At 41.4% G+C, this 27203-nt stretch overlaps 4 protein-coding genes across 4 annotated transcripts in view; 1 reads left to right on the forward strand and 3 right to left on the reverse strand.

Moving 5' to 3' along the window:
- The window catches only part of LOC310753812 (inositol polyphosphate 5-phosphatase OCRL-like), a gene marked incomplete at both ends in the record, with an annotated part of 1016056 nt that overhangs the window by 532427 nt on the left and 456426 nt on the right, over positions 1-27203 (reverse strand).
- Positions 1-27203, reverse strand: part of LOC310753742 (magnesium transporter NIPA2-like) — a gene marked incomplete at its 3' end in the record, with an annotated part of 394776 nt that overhangs the window by 349413 nt on the left and 18160 nt on the right. The gene's annotated exons all lie outside the window — the stretch shown is intronic.
- The window catches only part of LOC310753904 (magnesium transporter NIPA2-like), a 394748-nt gene that overhangs the window by 257654 nt on the left and 109891 nt on the right, over positions 1-27203 (forward strand). The window lies entirely within an intron of this gene.
- The window catches only part of LOC310753906 (transcription initiation factor TFIID subunit 7-like), a 30266-nt gene that overhangs the window by 1225 nt on the left and 1838 nt on the right, over positions 1-27203 (reverse strand). The window contains exons 3-10 of the mRNA XM_083595261.1: positions 20054-20132; positions 16460-16593; positions 15717-15870; positions 15358-15416; positions 14529-14601; positions 8384-8500; positions 7220-7399; positions 6958-7070 (exon numbers count right to left, since the gene is read on the reverse strand). Coding sequence (XP_083451387.1) covers positions 6958-7070; positions 7220-7399; positions 8384-8500; positions 14529-14601; positions 15358-15416; positions 15717-15870; positions 16460-16593; positions 20054-20132 — 909 coding nt within the window. The remainder of the gene's footprint in view (positions 1-6957; positions 7071-7219; positions 7400-8383; positions 8501-14528; positions 14602-15357; positions 15417-15716; positions 15871-16459; positions 16594-20053; positions 20133-27203) is intronic.

Below are 27203 nucleotides of genomic sequence, written 5' to 3' on the forward strand. Positions count from 1 at the left end.
GTGACGGATGTATACTGCACAAAAGTAAATCTGACATTTATTGTGCACAGAAGCCCCAGAAGGCTGCCCATCTGGGAATGTGACACTTGGCCTGAAAAGATTGCCCATCCCTGGTCTACCCTGACTGGCAGTGGTTCCCCATAGTCTCAGGCAGAAGTCTTTCTCACCAACTGCAACCTAATTTATTTTTTAACTGGATATTCAGGGAACAAGCCTGAGACTTTCTGAAAATCATATACTCTACCACCATAGGGACTGCTGTCTCTGCTGAACGAGATGCCTACTGGCTATAAACACCTGCCAAACTCAGCTGAGCTGAGCAGACTTCTATTAGACTTTCTCTAGGTTCTAGAGAAGGGGTGGTGATGCTGGATTCACCTTGAGGGCCAGGTTCTCTACTTTCTTTTTTTATATATAATTATTTTTATTAGTTTTCAATACAATCATACAATTTTATCCAAATTTTAACTGATTTTAACAAAGTACAAATTTTGGTCTTCCTTCAGCTTCTCTGGTAATCATCCATTTTTACCCTTCAATACGCATTTCTTTAATTGCATTGCCATTTATCATCCCTCCTTTTTTCTATTTTCTTTCAACAATACCTCTTAAAATTTTTACAGTGCTTCTTGGAACCCCACTAGCGTTGTTTGCATCTCACATATATTTTTCAGATATTCTACAAATTTTCCCCAATCCTCGATGAACTTTTGGTTTCGGGCATATCTTATTTTCCCAGTCAGTTTGTCCAGTTCCGAGTAGTCAGTCAGTTTCATTCTCCATTCTTGAATCGTCGGTATTTCCTCTTGTTTCCATTTTTGGGCCATTAAAATTCTTGCTGCCGTAACTGCATACTGGAAAAGTTTACAGTCTTTTCTTCTTATTTCTTTTCCTGTAATCCCTAAAAGAAAAGCTTCTGGTTTCTTAACAAAAGTATATTTTAACATCTTTTTCAATTCATTATATATTGCTTCCCAGAAACTCTTTACTTTTTTACACTCCCACCACATATGGTAGAACGTTCCCTCTTTTTCTTTACATTTCCAACACTTATTACATGTTTTATACATTTTTGCCAGTTTTACCGGTGTAATGTACCATCTATAAAACATTTTCATTACATTTTCCTTCAACCCCATGCATGCAGTAAATTTTAAATTTTCCTTCCAAAGTTTTTCCCAATCTTCGAATTGAATGTTATATCCAAAATCTTTGGCCCACTGTATCATTACCGATTTCACCTCTTCATCTTTCGTAAACCATTCTAACAGTATCTTATACATTTTTGACAGAGTTTTATATTCATTATTTATTATCTCTGTTTGGAACTTTGAATCTTTTTCTGCATATCCACTTTCCTTTATATCTTTTTTAAGCATTTCATTTACTTGGAAATAATGCAACCAGTCATACACATAATCTTTTACAAACTCATATGGTTTTAGTTTCCATTTTCCTCCTTCTTTAGTTATTAAATCTCCGTATGTGGCCCATTTCCCTCTCATGTTGATTTTCTTAACACTTATAACCTCTAACGGAGATAACCAATGTGGAACTCTTGGCTCCAGAAGGTTTTTGTACCTGTCCCATACTTCTATTAATGAACTCCTGAAGATGTGGTTCCCAAATCCTTTATGAATTTTCTTTTTATCACACCATAGGTAAGCGTGCCACCCAAATCTGTTATCAAAACCTTCTAAGTCCAATAGTTCTGTGTTTTCTAATTTAATCCATTCCTTTAACCAGCAAAGACAAGCTGCTTCGTAATATAATTTCATATCTGGCAGGGCGAAGCCTCCCCTTTCCTTCACATCTGTTAATAATTTATATTTTATTCTTGGCTTCTTGCCCTGCCAGATATACCTTGAAATCACTCTTTGCCAATCTCTGAATATCCCTACCCCTTTAATAACAGGGATAGTCTGGAATAAAAATAGCATCCTTGGGAGCACATTCATCTTTATCGTAGATATTCTGCCCCAAAAGGACAGTTGCATTCTACCCCACACCTCCAGGTCATTCTAAATTCCTTTCCACATCTGAACGTAGTTATTTTGGAACAGGTCAATGTTTTTAGGAGTTAACCAAATTCCTAAATATTTTACTTTCTTTACCACCTCTATCTCTGTCTGTTGTTGCATTGTTTCTATCTTATTATACTCCATATTTTTCACCATTATTTTAGTTTTTTTCTTATTCAGCCTAAAACCGGCCACTTTCCCAAATTGTTCGATCTCCTCCAACACTTTTTTGACACTCTCCCCTGGTTCTTCCATCGTTATAACCAGATCGTCGGCAAAGGCTTTTACTTTATATTCATTCCGACCTACTGTCACCCCTTTAATTAATTTGTTTTGTCTAACCGTGTTTAACAGAACCTCCAGGACCATTATAAATAACAATGGCGAGAGCGGACAGCCCTGCCTTGTTCCTTTAGATATTTTTATATCTTCTGTGACAACATTATTAACTATCAATTTAGCTTTCTGTTCTGTATACATTGCCTTGATTCCATTGAAAAAGTCTTTTCCCCCTTCCATATACTCTAAATTTTTCAGCATAAAATCCCATGTAATATTATCAAAGGCTTTTTCAGCGTCCACAAACATCAGTATCGCTTGTTTCTCATTTTTGGCAGTCAAATATTCCAAAATATTAATTATGTTCCTTACATTATCTTTCATTTGTCTGCCTGGCAAGAACCCTGCTTGATCTTTGTGGATAATATTTGTCAAAATCTTTTTCAATCTCTTCGCCAAAATTCCTGCAAATATTTTGTAGTCCGTGTTCAATAAAGAGATAGGCCTGTAGTTTTTAACTTGTGTCAAATCAGCATCTTGTTTCGGAATCAAAGTAATAAATGCTTCCTTCCACATTTCTGGGATTTCTCTTACTTTTAAGATGTTATTCATAACTTATTTCAATGGAAATAACAAGACATTTCTCATTTCTTTATAATATCCTGAAGTAAATCCGTCTGGACCCGGGGCTTTGCCTCTCTTCAATTCTTTTATCACCTCTTTGATCTCTTCCACTTCTATTGGGGTATTCAGCTGGTCTTTTTGTTCTGTCGGGATCTTCTGCAGCTTTTTATCTTTTAAAATTTTTTCTATTTTCTTTAAGTTGTTTCTCTCTTTATTTTTGTATAATTGCTTATAAAAGTCCAAGAATCCTTTCCTAATTTCTTTCGGGTTGACAATCTCTTTGCCATCTACAATAATTTTATTAATCGTGTTCCGCTCTTTTCTCTTTTTAATTTGCCAAGCAAGTAGTTTTCCTGATTTGTTGGCGAACTCGAAGTTTTTCTGTCGTAGTCTCTTTATGTTCCATTCAACTTCTTGATTTATCATCATTGCAAATTGGGTTTGTAAAGCCTTAATTTCTTGTTTGATTTTTACATTATTTGGTTTTTTGATTAGTTTCTGCTCATTGTCCATAATCTGCTTTAGGATTTCCTTTTCCCCTTTTCCCCTGTATTTGTTCTTCAATGAATTCTTCAATGAATTCTGTTGTATAAAAAATCCTCTCATAACTGCTTTACTTGCGTCATCTTTGTTCATCTTTGTATCTTTGTTGTATCTTTTGTATCTTTGTTGATGTTGTCTATAAAATAATCCGATAGTTTCTTTTGTGCTTTGTCTATGATGTTCTGATCCTCCAACAGATAGTCATTGATTCTCCATCTAAAAGTTCTTTCTTCAAAACCCTTTATTTCTAATTTTATTGGGTTATGATCTGAAATTACTTTAGGTTGTATTTCTACTTGCTGGATTCTTGGAGTCAGTTCATTTGAGACCCATATTTGATCGATTCTTGACATTGACTGATTCGGCTCTGAGTGATAAGTAAATTGCTTCTCTAATGGGTGTCTAAGTCTCCAGATATCAACCAAATTACAGTTCTTAGTCATCGAAAAAAAAGTCCTTGGTAGTTTCCCTTCTTTATTTAATCCTCCTCTTAATCTACCCATTTCCAATGATACCACCCCATTCATATCTCCCATTATTATGATTTTCTGATCCATATGTTCGAATAGTTTTTCTTCCAAAGCTTTGTAGAAATCAGTCTTATTTCCATTAGGTGCATAGATCCCGACAATTATTAAATTTTCGCCTTGCCATTTGATCTGAGTTGCTATAATTCTTCCTTCTTCATCTTTGAAAATTTGTTTGGCTTCAATTTTGCTTTTGATATATAACACAACCCCCCTTTTTTTCTCCTTGTCCGAAGATACAAATTCATTCCCTAGTCTTTTATTAATCAAAATTTTTCTATGCCTCCTTGCCACATGTGTTTCTTGTAAACAGATAATATCCAAATTTTTCTTTCTTAAAAATTGTTCAATTTTATTTCGTTTTCTTTTATCATTCATCCCATTTATATTCCAATTCCATAGTTTTAGAGCCATGTTGAAGTCAAATTAAATAAATTTAATTTAAGTTTAATTATAACCTATCTTCTTTTTCTTCCTCCTCTTCTTCTACTTCTTCTTCTTCAGATCTCTTCCCTTGATCTTCTTCTTCTTCTGCCGATTCTGACTCATCTTTAGATCCTGCTCCTCCTCCTGCTCCCTTTGCCTCTTCTTCTTCCACTTGTAGTTCCTTATATCTTCTCGTGAACTTCCCAATGTCTTCTGGGCTTGTCAGCCTACGTTTCTTAGTTTTATAGAAGAAGGAGATTCCTTCTGGATACTCCCATCTGAAGTCAATCTTATTTCTCTTCAAGATCTGAACCAGTGGCTTGTAAGGATCTCTTCGTTTCAACAACCTTATTGGTATGTCTTTAAAGATAATTATGTAATTTCCGTCAATATATAATCTTTTCTCTCTGTTCTTTTGTAAAATCAGATTTCACATCTCTCTATCCTTAAACGTAATTAAACAATCACCTGGAAATTTCTTTGCCTTCGTTGTTCTTACTCTCATCCTGAATGCATTTTGTACAGTTTTCCCCACTTCCTCTACTGGCAACTCCAGCCACTGTGCAATTTCTGTTATCAGTCTCTCTTTGATATTTTCATTCTGTGTTTCCGGTACTGATCTCAGCCTCAGATTAACTTCCCTCTGTCTCAATTCATTCATTGCAATTGTATCCTTAATCTCTTCCTGGGATTTATTTATTTCAATCATCTCCACCTTCAGCTTTTCTTCCTCTCGCTTCACTTCCCTCATCTCCAATTTTGTCTTTTTCAATCCCTCTTCGACTGATTGCGTTCTTTTGGACACCTCTTTAATTTGTCCTTTCAATTCATTGACTGTCTCATCTATTTTTTTATCCATTTTCCCAACTTTGTTATCAACTTGTTCCATTTTATTATCCACTTGTTCCAACTTTGATTCCAAATTCTTTTGACTTTGTTTAATTTCTGCAAACATTTTCAATATTTCTGCTCTAAAGTCCAATTCCTGCTTGGATGCTCTCCTATCTGTTGGTGTCCCCCCTTCCGCCCCCCCTTTTTTAATCCATTTCCAAATCCCTGAACACTCCCTCCAAATCAAATCACAAATGTATCTAATTTACAATTCAATTCAAAAAAAGTACCGAAATTGTATAATCAAAAAAATGACAAACATATATATAAAATCTTTTGTTAATAAAGATAACTTATAAACACCGATAATAAATAGGAGCGAAAGTACTTGATCCTTCAATAATTTAGGGGGGATGGAGGACACACCACCACCGACACAAATAAAAACAATCTTCTTGCCCCCAATTGGGCTAATCCTTATTTAGGTTCTTCCTTTTAATCTTAAACTTGTAATCCAAATGGGTTGAGTTCATTAAAAATCCGAATAAAATTAATCCAAAAGAGACACCCAAACAGAAGTTAAATCCAAATAATGTTGCATACCCAAAAAAGTAAATAGATAAGGAACTTGATACCAAATTCAAATTCTTCCTTTGCACGTCCCAAGAATAATAATATACTGTTAATAAATATCAGCCGTTGCACTCCTATATCCAAGAAGGGGAGATCCACAGAGAGGATAACAAAAACAAGAGCAGGAAGGGAGCCAAGGTCACTTTATAAAAATTTTCCACTAACTTGAGAAGAAGCAGAGAAAAACAAGTTGTAATAACTCAGTCCCTCCACTAGGGAGTTTGTTGCCAAATTTAAGAGGACGAGAAGAAAAAAAATGGGTTAGTAAATCCAAATACCCAAATTCTATCTGTTATTTTGATGTTATTTTGATGTTCAAATTTTAAATCCAGTTCACAGAAGAGTAAAAATTTAAAAAGTGAAGAAAACAGGAGGATATGCCAAATCGTTACAACTGTAGCCTTAGCAGATTGCGCTTAGTCTTTAAAAGTGAAAGTAATGCAGCCGGAGACTCCCTCTTTTAGTTATCCTCCGTTCCATCAAAGATCTTTATATAGTCCCATAGTTACATTCTGTTCCCCAAATGAACAAGTTACTTCTTTCGGTTCTTCCCAGTTCTCAAAAAGTTGTCTTTGTTTCTTAGTCTCCTTTCTAAAAGTTACAGAGGAAACGGAAACAATAGCCGCTAATGGCAACTTACTTTCATTTTCCAGCTCTGCATAGGTTGCTGCGTCAAAGCTGATTCCAGATGACAGCCGAACTCGGAAAAAAAATCTTATTAATCCGGAGCCTTCCTTAGTTCCACATCTAAGAGTTGCCGTTTAAATTAAGTCCAAATTTCCTTAGTTTTGAGAGCGGAGCGCTATTCTTCGCAAGCTCGGGGCTTCGCTATTCGGGTGCAGCAATGGCTTCCCGATAGCCCGCTAACCCGTTCCGCCGTACTCTTCACCCTTTTAGGGGCTACCTGACGGCCAGATGGGCAGTTTTAGGGCACTGCCGAAAACCTGACCCCCTGGACACCCTCCAGAGGCTTTCTGGGGAGCTACTGCGCCCTGTAGCCCCCCTTTCCACCCGAAATAGCTGGGATTCCTCGCTCCAAGAAATCCCTCGCTTGCGGCAAGATCGCGCTCCACCGGAAGTCCCAGGTTCTCTACTTTCATGATGAGATCTTCTTGGCACTTTCTGTGCTCCTGGGTCTCCTGCAACTTGCCTTTCAGGTTGTTGATCTGCTTCTGGATTCCCATGGCTGGAAGACAGAGCAGATAACTTAGCACTTCTAGAAACAAGTCAAACAATCCTCTGCACATTCTGGCACAAGCCGAGTAAGGTCCTGATTCAAGTTGACCACCCCATCTACTGTACAGCCTCCCTCTCTGGGGGTCTCAGGCATCATACCTATCTGGTTGGACCCTTCATTTTCTTGCTGTTGCCCATCTGATTCATTCAGCTTGCACTGCAGTCTCCTCGCTAAGTCTTCTTTTGTGTCCATGATGTTCAGGTCATCCCTCGCCTCCTCATCACTGCTGGTACTGCTGACATCCTTAAACATCTCCCGGAGCTCAGCATGTTCTATCGCTTTGAAGCAACAAGGAAAAAGGGAAGAGTATAGTTTACAATATGCACAGTAAAAATTATCCTAGAAAAGTGCTGCTAACCTTTTGGTTAGCATGGTAACAAATAGCCTCCTTGACGCTGTTTTAATTTAAAGACCTCCAGCTTCCTCGCCAGGCCAGGTGAAATTCCTCTCTACCCGACTGGGTCAGAAAACTGTACCCAAAAGCATCTGTCAATATATTTTGTACTTAGCCATCCGCATGAAAGCATCTAGAAATGTAAGCATCAGCAAGTTGGAATATGAATACAGGCCACTACCATATACTAGGTCAGATTATTTGCTCATTTAGCTCAGGACTGTCCACTTTGAAAGGCAGTGTCTCTCTAGGAACTCAAGCAGAAGGGGGTCTTTCTCATCACTTGGTTCCCGATCATTTTAACTGGAGATTATTATGATTATTTATTGAATTTATATACTGACACGGGTGGTGCTGTGGTCTAAACCACTGAGCCTAGGGCTTGCCGATCATAAGGTCGGCAGTTCAAATCCCTGCAACGGGGTGAGCTCCCATTTCTCGGTCCCAGGTCCTGCCAACCTAGAAGTTCAAAAGCACGTCAAAGTGCAAGTAGATAAATAGGTACCGCTCTGGCGGGAAGGTAAATGGTGTTTCCGTGCACTGCTCTGGTTTCGCCAGAAGCAGCTTAGTCATGCTGGCCACATGACCCGGAAAAACTGTCTGTGGGCAAACATCGGCTCCCTCGGCCAGTAAAGCGACATGAGCGCCGCAACCCCAGAGTCGTTCGTGACTGGACTTAACTGTCAGGGGTCCTTTACCTTTACCTATATCCAGGGGTCTCAGGGCTGTTCACAGAATAAAACCAAGATATAAAACCACAAAATTCCTAATAAGATATCAGGGACTGAACCTTCAAACTCTGGCATACAAGATAAGATGATCTACAGCTCTTCCTTTAAGTTAGGGAGCTACTGAAGTTTGACAATACCTGCAGAACCATGGCTTAGTTTGTGTCCAGACATCCCAGGAGAAGAAATATCCAAGCTTGTGAGTGAACCATGGTTGTCAGGGTCTTTTGTTTCATCTTCGGCAATGACCTCCCAGCCTCAGAACAGGTACAGAAGAGTCAAGGAAAACCCAGTTCAATAGGGAGGCATCCTCTAGAAAAATGGAATCTGCGCTGGAAAATTGATGCTACAGCAATATTCTTTAGATGATTAGAAAACACTATTGGTGTTTTGCAACTTTAACCTGTTGCAGGATCTTAGCCAGACCCAGTTGAATATAGAAGAGCATATGAAGACTTCCAGAAGCAATCAGTTGCAGGCAGGAAGGATGAAGCAGGAACAAGATGCTGCTACCAGTAACTTGGTTACTTAGAGGTGTTTATTATTTACAGCAGACTCTACAAGTTACTATACACAAGATGCAGGCACAGATCTTAAACTCTCTTTTTGAACAAACTCCAAATGACTCTCAGACCACCACAGACCAACCAACTATCCAGCAAGGAAGGTCAAGAGTCATCATGCCTATGTGGAGACCTCGACCAATAGCAGAGTTGTATCCAAGGCCCCATATCTCTAGGCAAAATAACTCCCTCTGCTCAGTCTTCTTGGCCTTTGGCCAACTCTTAATTGCCTCTGTGAGAAGCTGCATGTGGGCAAAATCCCAACACCCCCTCACAGCTCACACAGTGCAATTAACTTCTGAGCACATACAAAGTATTTTAATCAACTTTGTTCTGCAAACCAAAGTCTTCACACATTTGCTTGCTTTTTACAAATGACAATGTCAATATGTCAATATGTCAGCGACATTCTGGGCACTCTGAACATATTCACATGCAATGACATTTCTCTGTACATTACACATAACATTTTGGTATTTTACTGCTACATGTTTGGACTTAGACTTAAACTGTTAAGTTTTACTGAGCGTTATACAAGCTTGATTGTCCACATACACTTGAATTGGAGAATTGCATTGTATGCCCAGATCTGTCAGTAACTGCTTGTAATACACTAGCTCATTGCAGAGCTAAGTGCAGCATATTCAGCTTCCGTGGATGATACACTGACTATACTTTGTTTTCTGGACTTCCATCCAATTAGTGATCCACCAAACAAAATCACTAGCCCAGTCACTGAGTAGCACTTTAGCATTTCATCACCTGCTGAGCTCAATTTTAGAACACTATCAGCAGTTTGCTTCAGGTACCTCAGAACACGTTTTACTGCTTTCCAGGCACTTTCAGTGGATTTAGACACTTGCCTACTCAATATCTCTACTGCGTAGCTGATATCAGGCCTACTCCACTGTGATATGTACAGCAGACTCCCAATAGCTGATTGATATAAATCAGGTTGCTCAAACACTAAACTTTCATCAGCTTGCAAAGTTTTAACAAAACCTAGTTCCATGGGAGTATTTGCCCCTTTGCAGTCCTGCATTCCGTATGCTGCTAGCAGTTGTTTAGTTTTCTTTTCCTGGCTAAGCAACAAACTGCCATCAACTGCCCAGCACACTTCCAAACCAAGATAGCTTCGCACACAACCAAGGTCTTTTACTTTAAATCTTTTGGCTAACTTCATGGAAAACACTTTGATTTGCTTATCAGCCTTAGCAATATGGAGCAAATGTCTACAAAGACTACACAGAACTCTTGTTTCTCATTAGCGCCACGCACATACAAACAATTGTCCGCAACAATGCGTTTGAAACCTAGAGAAACCAGAGTCTCATCTAAACATTTGTTCCAATTTCTCGCAGATTGCCATAAACCATACAGTGCTTTGTGTAGCTTGTACACGTTGTTCGACCCAGACTCAAAACCAGGGGGTTCTGCTATATAGAGTTCCTCACTCAAGCTAGCATGTAAATAAATTGTCTGGATGCCAAAGTGATTTACTTTCAGCTTGCGTTTTGCTGCAAGTGCCAGCAGCAGAAGCAGACTTTCGCTTCTAGCTGTAGGAGCGAACACTTCATCGAAATCAAGCCCCAGTCTTTGGGAAAAACCCTGCACCACTAAGCATGTCTTGTACTTAAAATCACCAGTGGCTAAAGGTTTGAGTTTGTAAACCCATCTGCACTCCACTACTTTAGCTCCTTCCAGTGGTGGTGTGGGTGTGAACATTTCATGCACACACAGAAAATCCATTTCCTCTTGCATAGCATTTTTCCAGAGCAAAAGGTGGTCCTCTGGTAATGCTAGCACCTCCTTGTAGCTTTGAGGTTCAGCCGCTACATGGAAAACATGCGCCGTACCAGGTTTAAAACGATCTGGTGGGACACCTTTATTCTCCCTCTGAAACCTTCTGGGAGTAAAACCGGCTTCACTTACACTGTCATCCCCCTCAGATTCTTGCCCCCCTTGAGGAGAGTGAAATTCCTCCTGTGGCGAAAACTGATTGCCATTCTCATTAGCCTCAACAGAAGAATCCTTTATCTCTTCTGTGTCTGGTTTTCTTTTAGCACTCAAAGACCCCTTTGATATTTGAAACCAAACCTCAGAGTTGGCATGCAGCTTTTCCCAGCCATTATGCTCACCGAATGTAGCATTTCTTGAAACAACCAGCCCATTTTTACCAACTGCAAACCTGTAACCTTTGCCTAAACCTTGGTAACCAACAAAAACAAGCTGTTGCGCTTTGGGATCACCCTTTCTACACTGTGACCGAGGCACATGAACCCATGCATTCACACCAAACGTGTGCACATGATCAACTTTGGGCTTTTTGTTGAACAACTTGAAATAGGGTGTTGTTCCAATAGACCTATGGAACAAGCGATTCTTCAAATAGCACAAAGTCAGAAAAGGTTCAGCCCAAAACCCTTTTGATAGACCAGCATCCTCAAGCATTGAGTACATCATCTCTTGCAGAGATCTGTTCTTCCTCTCTGCCAACCCATTTTCTTCTGGGGAATGTGGATTCGTTTTTCTGTGACCTATGCCCTTTGTCTGTAACCAAGACTGAAAAGGTCCAGACAAAAATTCCCCTCCACAATCAGACTGCAGCTTTTTCACTTTGACAGAAAACTGCCTCTCAACATAAGCCACCCAGCCTTTAAACTTGGTAAACACTTCACCCTTGTGCTTCATAGGGTAGACCCAACAGAACCTTGTGGCATCATCTATGATCGTTAGCACATAACAGGAATTACCCCTGCTGAGTGCGAAAGGACCAACCACATCAGCATGCACAAGCTGAAAAGGTTTTTCGCTTACCCTCTCACTTCTGGGATAAGACCCTCGGTGGCTCTTGACTTTCTTGCATACGTTACAGTCAAGATACTTGTCACAACTCTGTAACTCACACCCGTCACTTAAATCTGGCATTTTGGTTACACTTCGCCAGTGAGCATGACCTAATCTTCTGTGCCATAAATGCAAACTTTTTTTGTGAAAAGCCTCATTTTTGCATACAGGTTGTGTATCATTGATAGCTAGCACAGACTCTTGAACACAGTCTTTTAGCACAAACAAACCATTTTCTGCCAGAGCCCTCCCCAATGTCTCTCCCTCTTTCTGGATCTCACAGCAACTGTCCCGAAACAGCACTACAAACCCAGCTTTCACCAGACAGGAGACGGACATCAGGTTGCTCCTCAGCGAAGGAACACACAGAACATTGTCCAGATTCGTGAATAGACAGGAGACAAAAACAGAACCACTCGACTCCACTTCAGATTTCCTCCCATCAGCCAACGTCACCTGGCTCCGTGGTGTAGCAACCTTCTTGGCAAAAAACACCTCTGAAACAACAATATGCCGGGAACTCCCTGAATCGATGATCCAGGTGTTTCACCGCTCATCAGAACACTCGACCACAGCCGTCACAAGTTGCGCTGTCTGCTTCTTCTTTCCAAACTTTCTCTGCTGTTTCCGATGCTTTTGACCCTCAGATACAGCCTCCTCCGGACACTGCTTCCTCAGATGCCGAGTAGAACCGCACCTGTAACAGTGTCGTACAGCAAACGCAGATTCCTCACTGACCATTGCTCGTGTACGTTGTTTCAGCTGCTTCTCCTCTGGAATGTTGCCTGCATTCCTCACAAGCCGATCGCTTGTTGAAGCACTCGGAGCCGACAACTGCTTGCCGTCACGCCTCTGCCATTCCTCCAGCAGTCGACCAGTAACATAATCCAAGGTCAGGTCTTGTTCACGCATAGCTTCCAGTGTGAGAACAAGATTGTCCCAGCTATCAGGAAGAGAGCTTAAAACTATGCAAGCTTTCTCCCCCTCAGGCAAATTACAGCCTCTCTCTTGAAGCGCCACAAACTTCAACTGCAAATCATAGAGATGGTCTTGCATTGTAACTCCTGGTTTTAGCTCAGACTTGTAGAGAGCATTCCGGATTGACAGCTTTGAACTGGCTGTCTCCTAAATGTGGAGATTTCGCAGGGCTAACCACACTGTCCTCGCAGAATCATGCCCACGCACATGCGGTAGCTGCAAATCATCCAGTCCCAGGACTATCGTGGCTTTTGCCCTTTGGTCTTTTTATCTTTCTTCAGCATCAGGCTTCTAAGGTGGTCTGTCCACTGACTCCCAGAGAAACTCTCTCTGCAACATAGCCTGCATGCGCCGAGACCATAGCAAATAGTTGTGGCTGTTGAGCCATTCCAATGGCAATGCTAACGGATAAGCCATTTCTTCTGAGCAGTGTTCCACAACAACTGGAACAGGAACCAACTACTCACAGGTTCCGAGAGCTATCCGCAACAACTAGCTTTCTACACTCCAGCTGGTGTCTGTCTTTAGCAGCTCCAGACGTCCAGTCGTCCAGGACACGCAGGTCTTGCCAGTCAGCTTCTGGCGTCGACACACACACAACACTCTACCGCTGATCACCTCCGGCCAGTCCTCACCAACTCCTTCGTTAGGAATCTGGGAGACTGTTGACCCAGGCGTCCACAGCTTCAGAAACACTCTGCAACCGATCTGCTTCCCATAACCTATTGGTGTTTCGCAACTTTAACCTGTTGCAGGATCTTAGCCAGACCCAGTTGAATATAGCGGAGCATATAAAGACTTCCAGAAGCAATCAGTTGCAGGCAGGAAGGATGAAGCAGGAACAAGACGCTGCTACCAGTAACTTGGTTACTTAGAGGTGTTTATTATTTACAGCAGACTCTACAAGTTACTATATAACAAGATGCAGGCACGGATCTTAAACTCTCTCTTTGAACAAACTCCAAACGACTCTCAGAACACAACACTGACCAACCATCCAGCCAGGGAAGGTCATGCCTATGTGGAGACCTTGACCAATAGCAGAGTCGTATCCAAGGCCCCATATCTCTAGGCAAAATAACTCCCTCTGCTCAGTCTTCTTGGCCTTCGGCCAACTCTTAATTGCCTCTGTGGGAATCTGCATGTGGGCAAAATCCCAACAAACACTCTCCAGCTTTCCACTGAAGCACATTAATTGATGTCTACACCTGTTCGTTTTTGTACACACTGCGTTCCTGAACAGGTATGGTACAACGTAGTGGTGGCTGGTACCCACTGGAACTAGTGGGGCAGAAGGTAGGGAGACGAACATTAGGTACAGCCAGAGACAAGGATAGGTGGAGCCAATAACTCTGTTTCTGTTCCCACCCTCCTCCTTGCTGAGTTTTACAAGGGCAATACTGAGACTGAGAAAGAAGACGCTGACAAGCAATTCCACTTTTCAGACTGGATGAAAATAGCAAGGCAAGCAGGTGTGGCCAGCTGAGGGCAGACTGAGGACAGTTAGCGAGGCACTGCCCAAGGTGCCCTAATGGACTAGCTGCTGTATGTGCCATAAATCCCAAGAAAGATGCCGCCAGCATATGTCTGCTGACATTCAGTCAGATGCAAGCAGACTCTTCCACTCTGGGTCTTTGCCATACGCAGAATTCTACTTGCATCGATACAAATGCAAAAAAGAACAACAGCCACCACCAGTTGGCCTAACCAGAGCAACATGCAGAAAGTCACAAGTGTGGTGGATGGGAGGAGACACACAATGCATGTGAGGACGCAATGCTTCCTGGGGTCAAGATTGTGGGATACCTCTGCCACTTGTGCCACTCAGCAGTTGTGTATTCAGGCAAGGATGGCAAGCTGGTCTACATAAAAAGCAAACACTAGAAAGAAAGGATACAGACTTCAACAGCTTCAGCATCTGCGCTCAGCAGACGCTTCACTTCCTTTTCCACATCTGGAGACTCAATGTACTGGGCCAGAGAGGAAGAAAGAAAGAAAAACAATATTACGCACCCACAAGTTGGTTGTGCCTCAGCCCAAAGTACAAGTTCAAAACATCTGGAGGGCACTGGGTTGGGGGAAGCTGCCTTAAAATATCCTATGCTCCCTTATTTTATACACTGAAAAACATAAATCAGTGAATCATGGGAATTCCACTTGAAAAACAGCAACAACAAAACAGACCACACAAGACTGGTCAATCTGTTCCTGCTGACTGGATTATTACATTTTGTCAGTCAAGGATATGTGATTTCTCTTTGTTTGTTTTTGTTTTGTTTGTTTTTTAAGAAACCAGAATGACCTATAGTGGGATTTTTCCTATAAGAAAGAATGTTTGAAGCAATGTGCATCTTTTGAAACTGTGGCTACTACTCATGAAGGTTATATATTACCTCCAGTATCAGACACATACCTGCTTCTGAATACCAGTTGCTAGGAATCATAAATGGAAACAGGCTATTGAGCTCAGGTCCTTCTTATGGGTTTAATTAACTATGGCAAGCTGTCAAATATACATTCATTGAGAGTTCTAGATGGAGACACAACTGTGCTGGTGACCCCCTGTTGTTGTCTTTCTTGTAAATGTAGCGATGAAATCATGCCAGACATTTATCTGATTTGGTGTAACTTTTAGCCTGCTTCAGTTTGCACTGTGGTTGGCTTTCTGCCACAGCATGTGTGAGCAACGATTCAAAGCTAACACCACACAAGGAGATGCAACTCACCTTCTTCTTGGCTGTCTTCCTGAACCGCCTCTTCCTCACATGCTTCAGTGGGAGAGTAACTGGAACATCACAGCAAATTAATTACATGGGGCAAAAGGGAGAGCTGAAGGGCACTGGGACTTACTAAGGGAAAATGGATATTGATCAGTGAGCTAGGCAGCAAAGATGAGAACAGCCAATGGCAGCTCCCAGATTTGGAAGAAACCAAAGAGATGAGTGAGGGTGAATCTTGTATTGTATTGGCAAACAATACTCCAGCTCCTTGAGGATCAGTGGAAGGGACTTTTCTGGAGGTAGAGTGGGAAGCAGGCACAAAGTTGAGTAAGGAAGGTGAAATGAAATATAGTTATTCTACTCACTGCCACGATTCCAGAGGAACATTTTCTCTCTATCTTTGTCTTTCTTCTTATTGGCTTTGACATCGGTACTTGAAAGAGTTTTAACATTAGTTGTCGCCGGAGCTGGCTCTTCCTGAGTAGAGTATAGTTCACCATCCACAGTGCACACAAGCATCTGAATCCCCACAAAGAGAGGCAACTGTTATATGCAAGGTTGATGTCAGGGATTCACACTGTTGGGTACCTGAAGGCTCTAATAACATTCATATTACTATTATGCTGGTAATATTAAACTTTATTATCACACATTTTTGCACATTATTCTTATTTATGGCTATGGATGTAGCCATCTGAAGTTTCAGTATGGTATATGTTTTGTTTAATATTTGTACCTTCCTATTACTTTGGTATTTGAATTCTTGAACTCATGGAGATAAGGGCCCCATCGAGATCATTGTGCCTGATGGCTGACCAAAATCTGAAGCGAGCACTGGTTGGATATGAAAGCACTGGGGAGAAGAGGAGGCAACCAACCATTTTGTCACCAACAGTATTTGGCACAAGCATCTCTAAGACCGTTCAATTTTCTTGCTTAGGGGGAACAGCCACCTGTAAGGAATTTCTCACACTCAAAATTGGGTGTAGATGTTTTACACCATAAAGTGCTTCTAGCATGGAAATGAGAGTGGGGGCAAAATTGAGACTGTGTACAAGACACGGGGGACAGAGAAAGTCTGATATCCAGACCATGAGACAATACTTACTTGGCAAATATCTGCTGTCTTATAGAAAGTCTTCTTATCAATGGTTTTTAAACTCTCTGTGATACAAGGCAAGTCCAGCAGCCTGGCGGCTAATGGGACCCGGTCTACTCGCACTATCCCATGGCAGCCATCTGCTGCAGAGAGGAAAGTAGGGTTGCACTTGAAGATTCATGGTATCTTATTAGCAATTGAGAGCACAGTTCTGGCATGTTTAACATGTATGCATGTGCGCTACTTCATAAGAGCCCTGCTGGATCAGACCAAAGGCATATCTAGCCCAGTTTCCTATCTGCCTCAATGGTCGCCCAGAGGACATGAGTGCAATAACCTCCTGCTTGTGTTCCTCATCAACTGTATTCAGAGGCATACTGCTTCTGATATCGGAGGCAATGTAGCCATCAGAACTAACAGCCACCAGTAGCCATGAATTTGTCCAATTCCCTTTTAAAGTCATCCTAGCTGGTGGCCATCACTACATCTTGGGGTAGCAAATTACACAGTAACTATAAACTATTAACTATAAATCATGTGAAGAAGTTGTTCGTTTTGTCTGCCCTCTCAACATTTGGCTCCACTGGATGCCAAATTCTATGACAGAGTGAGAAAAACTTCTCTGTGTCCGCATCATTTTATATAGGCATCCTCACACTAACAAGGGGGTTGCTTCCAGGCCCACACATAAGTGAAATCGTATAAAGTGTGGAACACCCTCTAAACTCCCTCTCATACCAAAAATACTGTATCAAAAAATATGCACAACTAGAATTGACATTCTGGGGTCAGCTGGAGGCTGCATAGGAAAGAGGCTGCTGCTCCTGTGCTACCCCACATGTCAGCTGTTAGACAAGGAGGCTGAGCAGCCAGAACAAAGCCCCACTGTGCTTCCGGTCTCTTCGGTGCTTCCTCTGCCCTCACTGGCATCGTCTTCAGGCTCCATAGAGGGTCTCCTCGTGAGCCAGCTCCCTCCTGCCATTTCTGGGTTTGGATTGAATTATTTAATTATTTCCCGGTCATGCATGAGTTGGAGGACACCTGTACATCTCAATTATGTTTTCCTTTATAACAAAAAAATAATACTGGCTTACTGTGCAGAACTTTGATTACTGCAACATTCAGTGATAACTTGCAAATGTGAATGTGCTATCATTAAAATAATGCTCATGTAACCTCAAACACAAAAGTCACCTACTGAACAGCCAATCAAATCAAGTGATATTCATGCATGTGGAAACCAACATTACAGGTGGGAACATGTATTAGATATATTATCTTCCTGATGTATAGATAGGAGAAAAGACCAGTTGTACTACCCCCATTTACAGAAAATAATAATAATAAAATTTTATTTATATAGCCGATGGTCAGGGCAAGGGGGGTCCCAGGGGGGACGCACCAGAAACAAGGAGCCAGCGGGGAACCCCAAAGCAGCAGCGGGGGATCAGGACCAGTTTCCCCACCAGAGCGTAGTGGGGGGGAAGAGTCACATGTGTCAGGACCAGCGTCTCCCCCAGCGGGGAGAGAAGATGAGTCAGGGCTGACCACGCCTCCATCGGAGAGTGGGGGAACGGAGGGGAGGTCAGTTGCAGCTAGCCTCCCCGAAGGGGGAAGCAGTGACAGCAGCAGTGAAACGGTCAGGAGGAAAGTTGCTGGCTGGGCGCGCGCGCCAAGTTCAAATGTACAGGCGCGGGGGACAGCAGGAGACCCGGATTGGGAACCAGCTCATAAAGCCCGCCGGAGGGAGGGGGAATGCTCAGGGGATTCAGCGTCAGAATAGTCTAGAAAGGGCGAGACCCCGACGGACAGGCGGAACCAGAGGCGGAAAGAACAGAGGAAGAGGTGGAGCAAGGCTAGAGTCTTAAATTGGTGTCTGGGGGGAGGAGATTCAGACGGAGCATCAGCGGTCTAGAGTTTGAGACGTAGAGCTGCACGCTGCGGCTCTGGAAGTGAAACTGAACTTCAATAAAGACTTTCGTACTTAACAACGAAGCGGCGTTGGTCCTTTGTGAGCTGGGACCTTGGGCAGCTCTGACAGCCGCCTTTGTTATAGCTGCAATCTGCGCCTCCATGGAAAGGGAAGTGTTGAATATTACACCCAAACTCTTAATGGACGGTGCTGGCACTAATTGCACCCCCGCAAGAGATGGGAGTTGCCCCCTCCCAATCCCATATCGTCCTGACCCAGCCAAAGGACCTGTGTCTTCAAAGGATTTAACTTCAACCGGCTCCCACGTAACCATCCAGCCACAGCTTCCAAACATCTGATCAGTGTGTCTGGGGCCGAGTCAGGATGGCCGTCCATCAACAGATAGAGTTGGGTGTCATCAGCATACTGATGGCAGCCCAACCCAAAACTCCGGACAAGCTGGGCGAAGGGGCGCATAAAGATGTTAAAAAGCATTGGGGAGAGTATCGCACCCTGCGGCACGCCACACACCAAGGAGTGGTGCGACGGCAGTCCCCCCCCAAGTGCCACCCTCTGTCCCCGACCAGAGAGAAACGAGCGCAGCCATTGAAGAACTGTGCCCTGGATCCCCACGTCGGCGAGGCAGTGGTCCAGACGTTTGTGACTGACCATGTCGAAGGCTGCTGACAGGTCTAAAAGAATCAGCAGCCCCGACCCACCTTAATCCAGCTGCCTGCGGAGATCACCTGTTAGGGCGACCAGAGCCATCTCAGTCCCATGACCAGAGCGGAAGCCATATTGGAATGGATGCAGAGCCGATGTTTCATCCAGAAACCCACCAAGCTGTTCAGCAACTGCTCTCTCAATCACCTTACCCAGGAACGGAAGATTCGAAACCGGGCTGTAATTGGATAGATCTAAAGGATCTAATGATGTTTTCTTTAACAGCGGGCACATCACTGCCTCCATCAATTCCCCTGGGAATGTCCTGGTGCCAAGGGACAAATTGATGATATCCCCTAGGGGGCCCTGCACCTTGTCTGGACACACTCTCATCAGCCAGGACGAGCACGGGTCAAGAGGACAGGTGGTGGGCTTTCCAGCTTGGAGGAGTCTGTTCACATCGGCTGGGGATATCTGGTCAAAGTGGCCAATACTGGACCCGAGGACAGTTGAGGGGCCTCCAGTTCCGTTATTGTATCCAAATTGGCAGGGAGGTCACGGCGCAGCAACAGGACCTTCTCCGCAAAAAAGCTCGCAAATGCCTCACAGCTATGTGTCAAATTGTTATTTAAATTTGGCTGTCCCTCAAGGGATGGTAAAGACCTAATTATACTAAAAAGTTGCGCCGGGCAGTTTAATTCAATTTTTCCACAGCTTTTAGAGAGTGTGGAGGCATCACTGACAGAACAATCCCTCTCCCCCCCCAGCAATTTCAAGTAGCCCCACCCAATAGCTTCCTAATGATTGGGCGTTCTGAACTATAGGACCTGATGAATAGCTTAAGGTAATAAATGTGTAACAACAAAAGCCAAGTGTCCTAGCCGATTAATTTTTACTCAGACCAGACTCACTGAAATTAATGGGCCTAACTTAGCCATGTCCATTCATTTCAGCGGGTCTACTCTGAGCAGGACTAGCACTGGATACAAATCCCAAGAAATAAGAACTCATTGATCTGGTCCTCTTACCATGCAATTCTATGGTGAGCCTGTCCTTCAAGCTGATACCTCCAGACTGGACTGCCCTCCGCACAGTAGAAGCATGTTCCTGAAAAGGCAGAGTTTACAATAGAGTCATACCTCAAGTTGTGTTTGCTTCACATTGTGTTTTTTCTGGTTACGAATGCGGCAAACCCGGACGTGTTTACTTTCGGGTTTGCCGCTTCGTGCTCTATCACGTCACACGCAGGCGCAGAAGCGGTGTTCTACTTACGGAATTTTTGGGGTGCAAATGGCACCCCAAAACGGATTGGGTCCATAAGTAGAGCTACTGTCAGCATTTTCATCCCTTCCATTACAAGGATCACCAGATCATGTTTGTTTTACTTTCTGTCTGAGAGAAAGGAGTGGGCGGAAGCTAGTCTTCCAGACTTCCGTCCCTAGTACTGTGTGTCTTTTTCTTTGATCTGCCTAGAGACAAGATGGCAGTATGAGAGAGCTGTTTCTCTTGTACATGTTTGTTATGTCCTTTTATTTATTTAGGGGGGAAAAGAAATAAATTAGGTATGCAACAAAACCTCCACAGCTTTGAGACTTCTGGTTGGTCACCCGGTATGGCGGACGAGAGCCCTTTCATCTGAAAGAGCCCCAGTGCACTGAAGGCTGGGGAACCACTAGAGCGTCGCGGTAACCCAAAAAAAGCCTCAGATTGAGCATTCTGAGGACCTGATGTTCCTTAGGGTGCCCGGAACGACTCCCCCGCTCCCCAGTAGGCTCTTAAAAAGAGCTCCGAGAGCGAGCGGGGATGGAGACTTGGGAATAGTCTCGCTTTCTTCACTGTACGAAGCTCCGAGTCTGGCGATCGTGAGCGGCCAATTCCTCCAAAATTTTATTGGAAAATCGTGAGTAAAAAGGATACAATTGGGACATTTAATTTGTAAGGGAAGGGACTTAAAAACGGAGGTCGGTCCCTTTCCGCTGAAGCAATGGAGAAAACAGCTACCTCTGCCAAAGCCGCGAACTAAAATACGACTTTTAAAAGACTTTCAAGTTGATTTTTTAGAACCCCCTTCTAGCACGGGGAAGGGGGGGACTTTCTATTTAATTAAACCCTGCAGAAAATAGACTGGAAATAATTGACCTTTTCTTTTCGGAAGCGGACCACCCGGTGGGGAAGGCTAGACTCCATTGTGACGTCACAAAGGTACAGGATACTTTCAACTTTCGTTTTCCTCTTTGGGAAAAACAAAGCAACTGCAGCTGCCTGAGCTGTTAAAATACTATTAACAGTATCTCTACCGCCAAATATAAATTCTAAGTGAGACAGTATCCATTTGGGAGCTCCATTTGAGGAGTTAAAGGGGTAAAAAGGAAATTAGTGAAAGGAGACACTGCTGAACTTTAAACTGAGGCTTGTGGAGGAAATCTGCCTTCCTCCTCATCTCCCCTTTGTGACTGTGACTGAGACTGACCTTGGATAAAAACGCTATGGATGGGGGAGAGAAGGGAGAAAAGCTCGACAAAACAAAGCTAAGGAGGGGCTCTAAAGCTCAAACTTTTGAAGAGTCTGTGATGCAACTGTTACTTGAGATTAAAACTGAAGTAAGAGGTAATCAACAGAGCATACAGGAACTGAAAAAAGACTTTGCTGACTTAAGACAAGATTTGAAAGGGGTTAAGACAGATGTGTCAGGCCATGAATTAAGATTAACACAATTGGAAACAGTGAGAGTTACTGATTTGGAGAGAACACAGCAAGAAGCCTCTAATTCAATTGAGTTTTTACAGATGAAAGAGAGGGAAAATCATTTGAGATTGAGAGGGGTACCACAGAAAGAGCAGGATAATTTGAAGGACTGGCTAAATGATGAATTTTCAGCTTGTTGGGATCTCCAAAAGGAGGAATTAAATTCTTGGATTGAAAAGGCCTATAGATTTGGACCAAAAAAGATTCTAAAATTACACATGATTGTATGGTAGTATTTAAGGCTAAAGAGCAAAGAGAAATTATTTTAGGCCACCGTTATAAAAAAGTCTTAAGATTGAGGACAAATTGATTGTCCTGTTTAAGGAGATCCCGAAGCATTTTTTGGCCCTGAGAAATAATTACACAGATTTAGCCAGTGCTCTAAGAAGGACCTAAGAACATCTTCTTTAGGTGGGAGTTCCCGGAAGGTCTCTCTTTCAAATTTCTAGGGAGAAAGCAAAGAATTAAGACTGTCTGAGAAAAAAAGAGATTTTTGGAGAATAACGCAAAGGAACTTGGATTGGAAAGCTCCCATTCATTGGGGGCAGGGGCAGCGGCTCCCTAAAAAGTTAAGATCGCTTTAAAAATTTACTCTTGGAATGTAAATGGTTTGAACTCACACAGAAAAAGAAACCAAGTTCACCATGTTTAGGCAAAACAGAATTTGGATATAATTTGTCTACAAGAAACACATGTCATTAGACTTCATAGAAAGATCCTTCAAAATAAGAAACTTGGACAGGAATTTATTTCATCAGATAAAGTAAAAAAAAAGGAGTGGTTTTTTTATGTGAAAGAAAAATGGAACCCCAAAAAGTTATTTAAGGACGAGGAGGGGAGAATTTATGCACCAAATGATGGCAAAGCAGAATTTTTCAAGAACCTGGATTTAAAACTTTTGGAGTATTTGGATTATAAATTGATTCTGATGGGAGATCTGAATGGAGTAGCATCAACATTTATGGATAAAACACAGAGACAGAAATTTCAGAATGCTGGCAGATTACCAAAGACTTTCTTTGATATGGCAGATAAATATGATCTGTCAGACATATGGAGACTACGAAATCCAATAGAAAGAGACTTTACTTTTTTTCCAAATGCAAACCAATCATTTCCGAGAAACAATTATTTATGGATATCCAGAGACTTGGCTCCCAGGGTAACTAAAATTGAAATTTGCCCAAAGACTTGCTCAGATCACAATGCAGTGTTTTTGGAGAGAAATTATCTCTGCAGGGATCCTTCAGATGGAGAATGAATGATGAGCTGTTGAGGAATGAGCAGTTGATTAGTAAGGCTCAAAAGACTCTAAAAAATTATTTTGAAATAAATATGAATTCAGAGGTGGAAACAAGAGTCATTTGGGATGCAAGTAAGGCTGTAATGAGAGGATTCCTCATACAACAAAATTTGATTAAGAAAAAGATACAGAATGAGAAAAAAGAAAATATTCTGTCTCAATTAAAAGACAAAGAGAAGAGTCTAAGATCCAATCCTAAGAGCCAGCAGATTCAAAAAGAAATTAAAAGTTTTGCAGATCCAATTTTCTCAAATTATTAATCAGGAAATAGAATGGAAAATAAAAATGATGAAACAGAGAAATTTTGAATTTGCAAATAAATGTGGAAAATTGCTTGCTTGGCAATTAAAACAGAGACAGAAACAAAGTACCATTACAAATATTGTATCAGAAGGAAAATCTGTTTTCAGAAATACTATAAACTGCTGTATAAAAAAGGTAAAGAAGATAAAGAAAAAATTGAGCAATTTATCAAAGTAAATGAAATGCAAAAAATTCCCAAGGGTAAAAGGATCCTACTTAATGCTATGATTACAGGACAAGAGGTGGAGACAGCAATAAACCAGATGCAGCTTGGCAAAGCCCCAGGACCAAATGGTCTTTCTGCAAAATACTACAAAACTTTGAAAGATTGGTTAATTCAGCCATTGGCGGATGTATGCAATAAGATTTTAAGAGGGGACAAAGCACCCGAAACCTGGAAAGATGCATTTATAACCCTGATTCCAAAACCAGATCAAGATAGATCCGATGTGAAAAACTATAGACCGATCTCATTACTTAATGTGGATTATAACATTTTTGCAAATATTTTGGCCAACAGATTGAAAAAGGTTTTATCAGATTATATCGACAAGGACCAGGCAGGTTTTCTGCCGGGGAGACATATGAAAGATAACATTAGGAATATAATTGTTGTATTAGAAAGGTTGGAAGTGAAAAGAAATTGTAAAGCAATGTTAATGTTTATTGATGCTGAGAAGGCCTTTGACAACTTTTCTTGGTTTTTTACAAAAAAAAATTAGAAAGAATTGAGGTTGGACAGGAATTTCTAAATGCTATTAATGCGATCTATTTTGAACAAAAAGCAAAAATTATACTTAATAATGTGGTCTCAGAGGAAATTAGAATTGAGAAAGGAACCAGGCAAGGGTGCCCACTTTCCCCTCTGCTATTTATTGTAGTGATCAGGTGGGATTGCTATGAAGAATTACAACAAATATAGAGTAAACCATCTGTGTCAGCAATGAAAGCATTGCATTGACTGGGTTTAAACTATTTTGATATGATTCTTGATCAATCCACACCTCTGCATCCCTGTTCCATTTCTCTTTCTTCACAAGTCACGTACACACTTAGACAGGCAGGCGTCCTGGGTCATCAAAGACAGTGGGCAGTTTCTTTGCTGTAGCTTTTCTGATATGTTAATCTTAGGATATTAATCTTAGGGCCAGGAAACAGGTCTCACATAAAGGTGATAATGATCGCTGTCTTCCTGGCCATCCTTCTTATCATGTGTATTGATTGTTTATGAAATCCGGGGTGGCTGAATGCACTCCTTTGTAGTTTTCATTCATTTACCCCAAAAGTATGTGTGCTTAACTAGTGTTTGTAGTTTAACTTTGTCCCCACGTGGGGCTTGTTGAAATGCTCAGAAGAAATCTGATTGGTTCTTAGAACACTCTGTAAAAAGGTATTTTGTGAATAAAACGACTTGGGCCAGGGGGTGGAGAGACAGATTATTATACGCACCCTTCCCGGAGTCTTGCTGGTTCAAGCCTCTGTGTGTATTCTTATTAATCAGAGTTCAATCCTTCCTTTACTTTGAGAATGCCTCAATTTATTTCGGTTCTGGAGATCTTGCTAAATATGTTGAGGAAAGAGGAGGAGGTCAAAGGCATCACAGTAGGATCCAAACAAAACTAATTAAAAGCCTTTGCTGATAATTTGGTTTTAACTTTACAGGATCCAGAAACCAGTGCAATAAAAGCACTGGAGTTGATTCAGGAGTTCGGGCAGGTAGCAGGATTTAAATTAAATAAGAGCAAAACCAAAGTTTTAGAAAAAAATTTAGAGAATGGGGAAAGAAAAATTATTCAAGAAAAGACAGGTCTTGTTTTTGTGAAAAAAGTTAAATATTTGGGTGTGAATTTATTGGTGAAAAATCTGAATTTATATAAAGACAATTATGAAAAATTATGGAATGAAATTAAGAGAGATCTAGAGAGATGGTCAAATTTAAAACTATCACTGATGGGCCGAATATCGGTGGTTAAGATGAATGTATTGCCTAAGATGTTATTTTTATTTCAAGCTCTACCAATTGATAACGTCAATTGTTTTAAAGAATGGCAGAAAGCAGTGTCGAAATTTATCTGGCAGGGGAAAAAACCCAGAATCAAATATAAACTACTTACAGATGTAAAAGAAAGAGGGGGATTTTCCCTGCCAGACTTGAAGATATATTTTGAAGCTGCTGCCTTCTGCTGGATTAAGGACTAGATTCAATTAGACAATGTGGATATGTTAGATTTGGAGGGATTTGACAATCTATTTGGATGGCATGCATACGTATGGTATGACAAGATAAAGGACCATAGAGGTATATAGATCTCTTAGTAAGGAAAACACCCATGTCAAGTCAAGTTTATTATTAGACTTGTGAGGTCCATGCCTTTACACAAAATACCATAAAACATTATTAAAAGATGACCAATAAAATTATAAAAATAAGCTAAAATTCATGCCATGCTGTCCCAGCAAGGAAACTACCCAAAAAACCTCGCCATTCAGGAAAAAAGATACAGCAACAGGTTAGGAGAGCAATGGGAGGGACCTCACCATTTCCTCCAGGAACCATACCCTAGTTTTCATAGCCTTCACCACAAAGACCGCTACCACGTGAGAAATCCGTGGATCAGCGTCCACCAGTAAAAACTTTATTTGGTCCTCAGAGTTAGCTATTGATTTGGGAATAGTTTGTAACATCGCATCCCTGAAGGCCGAATAGATGGGACAATACAACATGTAATGTGTGAGATCCTCTTTGGTTCTCATATGACAAGGACATATACGCTGCTCTACTGGGATTTTTGCATATCTGCCTGACAAATAGGCCGTAGGAATGGTCTGAAAATGGGCCATGGTGAAAGCTCTCCGAAGGGTGGGATTGGTGATATTCACCAAATAATTGGCGCAGGTTTTGACTGTTTTCAGTCGGGGAAACCAGTAGGAGGACCCTGGGTTCTGTATTTTTGTGATATCTAACAGAGCGTCTCTCTCCAGGATCCATTCCCGAACTTTGTCCGGGCTCCACAGTTTGAGAATATTAAACTCCGGTAGGGTGTATCTAACCAGGATCTCAGATAGGTTTTGACGCCAAGTGGTGTTCTTTTGAAGAGATACAAAGGCTTGTTTGGCCAATAAGGGAACACCCATGTGGATATCGCCAATGGAAGCAAAGACCCAAGAAAAGTTAAACATGGAAAATAAATGGTTGAGGAATTTGGATTTATTGAAGGAAGAACAGGAAGGTTTTAAATTAAAACCATTTGAACAAATTAAAGACAAAGTGAACTGGTTACAATATTACCAAATTAATGAATTATATAAGCTTGGTAGGAGAAATGGTTTTGCAACAGAAAAAATAAACAAATTGGAAACGGAGTTGTTAGATACCAAAGTTAAGAATATGTCTAAAATATATAATTTGTTGTTGGAGTGGCATACAAAGGATGAACAAGTTAAATCGGTGATGACTGAGTGTGCAAGAGATGTTGGACATAATATAATGTACGAAGATTGGGAAAGGTTATGGAAGAAAGGGATTGAATTTACTGCATGTACGGTATTAAAAGAAAACATCATGAAAATGATGTATAGATGGTATTTAACCCCAGTAAAATTGGCAAAGATCTACCACACGAATGATAATATATGCTGGAAATGTAGAGAGAAAGAAGGTATGTTTTTTCATATGTGGTGGACATGTCCCAAGCTGAAAGACTTCTAGGAAAAATATATAATGAAATGAAAAAAATGTTGAAAAATACATTCATTAAGAAACCAGAGGCCTTTCTACTTGGAATAATAGGAATGGAATTGCCCAAAAAAGACTGAATTGCCCAAAA

Source organism: Podarcis filfolensis, assembly GCF_964270895.1.
Source record: "Podarcis filfolensis genome assembly, chromosome: W".
NCBI classification, from domain to species: domain Eukaryota; kingdom Metazoa; phylum Chordata; class Lepidosauria; order Squamata; family Lacertidae; genus Podarcis; species Podarcis filfolensis.